This window comes from Chaetura pelagica, unplaced genomic scaffold (genome assembly GCF_000747805.2).
Source record: "Chaetura pelagica isolate M959 unplaced genomic scaffold, ChaPel_1.0 scaffold104, whole genome shotgun sequence".
NCBI lineage: Eukaryota > Metazoa > Chordata > Aves > Apodiformes > Apodidae > Chaetura > Chaetura pelagica.
In genome coordinates, this window is record NW_009953786.1 from 2,647,238 (window position 1) to 2,655,143 (window position 7,906).

A 7,906-nucleotide genomic window follows, 5' to 3' on the forward strand; every position below is an offset into this window, starting at 1 on the left:
AAGAGGAGATAGATACAATTTTTGCCTAAGGAGATATATTTTTTATTTAATTCTCACAAAAGATGACTTCAGGGAGCGATGAAGCGCTGAGGTGTAGGTGGGTACATAATTTGAGCTACTTAATCAGCTGTGGAATAGTGGTAGGGAATCCGATGCTTGGTGTTGAAAGAACTATTAAAGTTACAAGTCTATCTCAAAGCCTCATGCAATGTATTTATGATTACTGGGTGTCCAGAAGCACCCACAACAGCAGAGTCTCTAAGCACCCCGGCTCTTTGCTCTCACTTGTAATCAGTGTACAACCAGGGAATTTGTGCCTGTGTTTGATTCAGAATGCAGCCATTACCCAGGCTGATGTCTGTAAGCAGGAAAAGAGCACAAGTGGAAAGGAAAACAAGGAAAGAAAGGAAAATAAGTCTCCATGTGGTATCATTCTATGCAAACCACAACTGAAGCTGCAGCTTCATGACCTTATTATGCTGATCTAACTCTGGGCTGCCACTGAAGCAATCAGCCCTAACCTTCCTGCTTGCCCTGTCATGAGCTGGACCCAGGAATCTGAATGCTATTTTACAATTCTTTAATCAGGTTCCTTTTGGTTTGGAACAATTACCTGAGCTGGCATACTTCTAAGCTCACCTAAGCACAGGAAGCAGCAGGAGAGCACAATCAGCAGCAGCAGTTCACACTGAGGTTAGCTAAAACCTACTGTTTTCCAAGCAACAGCCTCACAGCATACCAGTCTTAACCTGCCTCAACATATTCTCACATACACATTGACACAGCTTGCAAAAAGCAAAGCCAGTTTCAGAAATATTCAAACGTGTACGCCACATTGGCAACATACAAATCAGTGATCTGCCCAGACTGATTTCATTTATGCTTCAAGATGCTTATGCAAGGCATGAAACAAAGCTAGGATTTTGCAGACTCCCAATGAGTGAACATCAGAGAGACAAACAGCCAGCAGGCAAGTTGTAACAACAACAACAACAAAAAAACATCCCAAAAGACAATGGCCTATTTCTTTTAAAAAGGACTTTGTTGCTGTTTTTATTTTGAAGGAATTTGGACACTTGGAGAATAAAGCTGAGGCTTTTTTAGCCCCATTAATGTAAAAATGGCAATCTCTAAATGCAAATTTCAGTCACAGGACAGCATTTAACCTGTATCAGTAGAGTGCTCTAATTCCTGGATGGGATTTTGGCACTCTAGTCCATTAACTTGCATTTACATTCCAGAGGTGGATGTTGGTTCAGAAGAAGCCTGAGGATGGGAACAAGGCAGGAAGATTTATTGTTTTATCACATGGGATGGTGCTTAGTCCTTCTGGGAAGTTCAAATCTCTTTGTAGTTAGCAGCTGGGCCAGTCCATTCATCAGCATCATAAATATGGTCAATGACATCACCAGCACATAGTGGCTAATGCTGCAAGGAGGAGAGAGATAAAAAGCAGTGAGAAAAAAAATGCAAATTTGCAGAGTAAAAAAACCAAACCCAACAGATAACCTTCAGAGTATTTTTCTTTCTTTTTAACTGGGCTAATTATTGGCCTAGTATGTGATTTTATTTATGCTTATCCTGGAAGACAACTATTATATCAGCACCATCATGTAAAAAAAGTGTGGGACAACATAAAATGTCAGAAATGTCAACAGAAAACACAACTGAGTGTATACCACATGAATAAGAGGCACCAAGTGTATTTTTCATTCAAGTGGGTAATTGAATGTATGTGACTGAAACCACTGCAAAGCTTCCATTTGCCGTGAACTGATAATGCAGAATCTAGGGAGAACTTGCCATCAGGCAGACACTCCTTGGTAGTAAGACAACTCAGATATTTATGTCAGTTGAAGTGTGTAATTTTCTAGAGAAAACACTATTCCAGTGATGAGCAGTTTTAAGAAAAAAACCAACACAACCCACTACTTTTTCACTCAACATTTCTAAAAATTCCAGAATTCTCTGTTGTGGTAACATAGGGTTTCAAAGAGATTAAACAAATGAGTTCAAGAGTGGCTAATAAGCACAATATGTAGATGCAGCTTCTGGGTTAGGAAGTCCTTAAGTCACTAATGATTAAAAGGATAATGAGCGGAGTGCTTGTTCTCCACTTGCTCAGATTCTAATATCTGATGCTCACTAGTGTTCCAGACAGGGTATTTAAGGTCAGACTGAGTTGACCTAGGATATTCAACATCCTGAGTTCAATGCCTGAGTCAATCTACTATTAATTAAAACCATTAGCCACTAAGAAGTCCAGTGACATTTCAGACTACACTTGCAGATGAAACATTGCTGTGCCTGTGTCCATCACACATCCAGTGCAGCAATTTTTTTTTTTTTTTTTTTTTCCTGGGACCACTGAAGATACTGGTGTTCTGACCTGGGAGGTACTCAGATCTCCTGATGCACCCATCTCCACTATTTCAAAGCAGATGGCTCTTCAGGACAAGTATGGTAACTTCAAGCTCAATGAAGTCTGTGTTTAGTCATGAGAAAGGATTGCAAGGAGCTGCTTTAATGACCTGGAATTTCTGCCAGAAGACTCATTTAGTTTGAGAGTTGAGCCACAGAAGAGCAGTAAAGCTCATAATGCCGACGCTATCAATCCTCACGACCCCAAGACTGTGACAACTCTGGCACCAGCCTAGCGCAATTTAGCTCTATGAAGTGGAGAAGCACCAGCTCTTAACAAAGCTGGGCCACTAACCAGTGTGAAAAAACAAGAGGAAACCAAAAAGTTCAGTAATGAGCAGGAGCTTTTCCACCACCAGGTACCAGCAACTAAAGGGGCAGTGGTCTGACCAAAGTGGATGAAAGCAACTTGGCTCGTACTACAAAGTTTTTCTGCTTCTGTAGAGTGCAACTAAACCTTCTCACAAACACCTTGCTCGAAATACATAGTTTTAAGAAATCAGTTGCAAAAATCCAATGGCACAAATGGACTCAGACCTCAACAAGCATATTCCACCCCAACAACCTGCAGCTTTTGTCTCTGTGAACTTTCACCTGCACACAGTGCAACTGAAAATATTTACTAATGTGAACAACTCAAGGTTTAAACTAGCAGACAGGAGACATCTTTCCTACAAGCAGCTCCTCCCTCCAGCTTTAGCTAAGCAGAACAGTACACCTATGAGACCCACACTGCTGCTCTGTTTCTATCTGGGGTAACGTGCAAGATGACACAGCTAGAGCATGAAGTCAGGCACAAAGCATACTTCCACCTCATCACTGCACTTCGGACTTCGCAGTTCACAGCACATTTACAAGAACTAAGATAACACAGCTCCCTCAAGAGCTGCCCTTAGAAGTCCACCTAGATGTATTACAGGCTCAGTTTCAGTTCTCTATGGGAGAGGAAGCTGTCAACTATAAGTCAAACCTCCTTGCAGTTATCTACACGATGTAACATGCCCTTGGGGTCTGTAGGAGCACCACCAGGAACAGAAGCTGGTGTGGTTCTTAAGGGAATAGCCACCCAGGTAAATAACTGCCTCATGCGTTGCTGGTAACACCTCAACTTTCCTTCTCACCTGGAAAAAGAATTCTAATTTTTCATGTAAGTAGCAACGCCACTCTCCTAGCTTTCAAAGAAAGCTTGAATTAGAAATCTGAAAATCAGAAGCCAAACGAAGACCCTGCCTTTATTCTTACAGACACCTTGAGACAGCCACCAGAGGATGGTCGACTTGCTGACATCAGCATTGTTCTTACACACACATCCCAGTTCCTGTCCACCCCAAAAAGTTTTTCCAGATGTGGGTGCTAATCAATTATTTTGGGAGGCAGAGAGAGGTGCTTCTTAAAAGGAAGAAACTCCACAAACTCTGTTTAGCTACCTGTCAGTTGAGGGACTGAGTCCTCCACACTTCTGTAAAGAAGAGTGCACTGCACACACTTCTCCCATGCTATACTGCAAAAGGTTTTATGCTTCTTTATTAAAATATCAGATGTTCAGAACAAACAAAAAATAGATATAATCAAGCAATGTGTATTTATAGAAAAATAGTCATTTAAAAGGAGATATGAACCACAAAATACTATTGATGGAAGTTGTTCCCTAACTGTGGAAGTAATTAAGGAACAGAATGCATGAGCTGATGGGATAAAATGTAATGGCCCAGCCAACTTTCAGGATTTGGGAGAAATTGTTGTGAAAAAGATAAAGTCAGTTTTAATCCTTTTTCCTAATTTTAATCCTTTAAAAATACTATTACATAACTCACTTAAAAGATTATTGTCTTGCTTGATAGTGTTGTTGAATATCTAGTATTTCCACAGCTGTGTTCAGTATTGCTCCTTTGAAGAGTAAAGAAAAAAAACATATATTATGCCATAGTGAATATTTTAAAACAATTTCAGTCTGTTTGTCCACATAATTACAAACAGCTAGCATCTCTGGGGCTATCAGCAAATGGTACTCAAGTGCCTGCAGGCAGCTGTGTTTGGCAAATTAGTTCTCAGGATGGGGTAATGCCGTAATTAAACAGTCAAGCGAAACTCTTACAGGTAGGTATATGCCACAACAGCAGCAGCAAAACCCTGTACAACCCCCTTGTATGGATGCCCCCTTGGATGGATCTGTAGTTACACTGAAGTGGTTAATTCTCCAAACAAGCTTCCTCAACCAGAAGTCAAACCTGAGCTAGTAAGAAAAAAAGAGTAACATTCTAGGCTGCAGAAAAAGTTACATCTATGTAGGGGAAGAGACATTAAACAGGTACATGAGAATAGCATAGTGGGGCACAGTGGGATAATACTTATAAAGGATGAGATGGGCAGGGACAGGTAATAGTAGAGAAGAGGTAGCTGGTGTAAGGGATCTTGGATGATATAAAGTAAGCCAGCACTGTTCAATGGAAAGGTGAGTGCTGTTATATATTAATCAAGGCTAACTGGCAAAGTTGGTGCTAGGAAAATTTTGTATCAGGGAGGAAGGCATCTGTTTCAGTAGCAAGGAAGCAAAAGGAGAATATACGAGGTACTATCATCTCCTGGCTTTTTCTGGTGAAAGTGTACATCTGTGAGAAGTACTAATCAAAGACAAGAAGAATCAAAGATAAGTAAAAAATGAGGGAAGGAGGGGAATCAATCTTGCTCCAAAACCTGGCTTTCTCCCAAGGCAGGCTTATTCCTGAGATGGAAGACTTGATTAGAAGCTGGGAAGACAGGAAGATAGAGTAAGTTACCATAGCAATTTAAAAACTAGAAATAAAACAAGAACAAAAACAACTCGTGAAAGGACTTGGAAGAGTGCTCTCCAGAAGAGTCCAAGGATGTTGTCTCTGCACAACATGCTACTTTGAACTGTGGGATTGTTCTTAAGCAGACACCGAGACCCCAGATTTATATCCTGAGTTTTAGGTCTACTGCATTTCCAGCCAGAATCTCACACCCTCTCTCCTGTTTCACACAAAACAAATCATAAAGCACATCACTCCTAGCTCTTCTTTTAGAAACTGTTGGTAAACACTGTTTTCCTCCAGTTACATAACCTTTGTTTTAGTAGTCAGATCTAGAAGCCCCAGCATTCCAAATCTGAAACTGATTCTGTTATCCTCAAATCTAAAAAGCAATCTCTTGTGCTCTATCTTTGTCCCCTGAACTTTGAAACTGCAGTAGAAAAGCATAGGTTTTATCTCCTTATCTTCCAGCAACTGTTATAAAAAGAGGGAGTAGCACAATATGTGTCTGCAAAAAAATACATTATACTGACATACAAAGAAGCTTTAGGGTTTATCTTGACTATATGAATATACAGCTATTTACAAATTGCATATACAGAATACCTACATAGTAGGTTTTAAATCCTATATTTATAGAGATCTATACTTATACATATCCTTTAAGACACAGAGGAATTATTTTAATGACAAGGAAGCTGAAAAGCTAGCTATTCTCTTTTTCTCTTACTAAAAAATAAAATATCTGTCAGAAAAAGCTTCTCATGATCACATACCATACACTTACACATTAAAAATATTACGAAAACTCCATTATTATTTTATGAAATGTAATAGTGTATTCATCTACAGCACATGATGCAATTTAAGCTGACCTCAAGATACACAGGTAGAGGGAAGGTTAGCAGACTTCAGGAGCTTGTGTAAGCCACTGCTATGAGTTCTGCGTTCACTGCAAGATTATTATCCCATTATTATATCAAAACAATGAAAAGCACTCTCTGAAAAACAATTTCACATTGATTCTGGCATGACCATTAAGCAAAAGGGCTTTAAAACTTTCTAAAAAGCCATAAATATTTATGGCAATTGATAACTTACTGAGAGGAGGGAATCAATGGTGCATTGATGATTCACTGAATGTGGTAATCCAAGGCACTATGTTGGCTCTCTTATTACTCAGCATTTCATTAATGATGTGGAAGAATGTGAAAAAACAGAAATCTCTTTACATTCAAAGACAGTATTGAAGTGGCCTGCTGAATTTAATCAGGAGAATAAAGACATCACATTATTATGGCAGACATGAGGCATAGTAAAATGATGTAATGTGGCTAAGGCATAGTAGAAAGAGTTGTAAAACCACATCCTGGGCTGCATCAAAAGAAGTGTGGCCAGCAAGTCAAGTGAGGTGATTCTCCCCCTCTACTCCACCCTCATGAGACCCCATCTGGAGTACTGTGTCTAGTTCTGGAGCCCCCAACACAAGAATGACATGGAATGAGTCCAGAGGAGGGGCACAAAGATTATGAGAGCGCTAGGGCACCTCTCCTGTGAAGACTGGCTGAGAGAGTTGGGGTTGTTCAGCCTGGTTCAGCCTGGAGAAGAGAAGGCTCCAGAGGGACCTTTTGGCAGCATTCCAGTACCTGAAGGGCTGCAGGAAAGCTCGGGAGGGACTTTTTACAAGGGCTTGTAGTGAGAGGACAAGGTGGAATGATTTTAAGGTGAAAGAAGGCACATTTAAATTAGAAAGAAATTCTTTGCTGTGAGGGTGGTGAGACACTGGAATAGGCTGCCCAAGGAAGCTGTGGTTGCCCCCTCCCTGGAAGTGTTCAAGGCTAGGCTGGATGACGCTTTGAGCAACCAGATCTAGTGGGAGGTGTCCCAGCCCATGGCATAAGGGTTGGACCTAGATGATCTTTAAGGTCCCTTCCAACCCAAACCACTCTATGATTCTATGAAAAGCTAGGAGTTAGGGGTGAAATTAAAAAAAAAACCCAACAAACAGGAAATATGTCAGCTCAGTAAACAAACCCTACTTCCAAAGAAGGAAACAAAACATCACTATAAAAAAAAGCAGCAAATGTTGTCTTTTTATCCCAAGGGATTTAAAACCAGCTCTTACACATGAAACTTCTGAGGACTGGTATTGGAAAAGCCAAGTATTGCCTAATGATGGTTTCCTACTAAATTTGCTCATTCTTAGTAAGAGAGAGGCCATACAAAGCTTTCAAGTGTGGTAATTAGAAAATAAAGAAAAGCTATCACCACAAAAAAAAAAAAAAAGAAGGTAGTATGGGAATATATATAAGAAGCTTTGCAAATATGGCACAAATACCACTGCACTCTGCCTGACTTCACAGAAATGAATCTTCAATAGACAGTTAAACTGCTGCTTTTCCACCTGTGATTTCAGTGATGTGGTAACTAGTAATATAAAACGAATACTTATATTTGCACATGCACACACATATCAGTGTCACACAAAAAAAGAATGAGAGCAGCTGTCCCTAAGGGTGCTTCTATTCTTTGTTCCATTAAATCATACCTAGGTTTTGTTGAGATACAAACACTTGTGAGGGAAAAAAAAAAAAAAAAAAAAAAAAAAAAAGAAAAAAAGAGTAGCCATTTCCTTAAAAAAGTCAACCTTCACAGGAAAATTTTGGCAATGCCTAAAAATGTGAAGTGAGATGGGATATTTTCAGACCTTGCTT

General features: G+C 39.9%; 1 protein-coding gene across 1 annotated transcript in view; it reads right to left on the reverse strand.

Moving 5' to 3' along the window:
• Positions 1-1,304: 1,304 nt before the first annotated feature.
• Positions 1,305-7,906, reverse strand: part of PIGN (phosphatidylinositol glycan anchor biosynthesis, class N) — a 96,382-nt gene continuing 89,780 nt past the window's right edge. The window contains exon 28 of the mRNA XM_010000953.1: positions 1,305-1,428. Coding sequence (XP_009999255.1) covers positions 1,305-1,428 — 124 coding nt within the window. The remainder of the gene's footprint in view (positions 1,429-7,906) is intronic.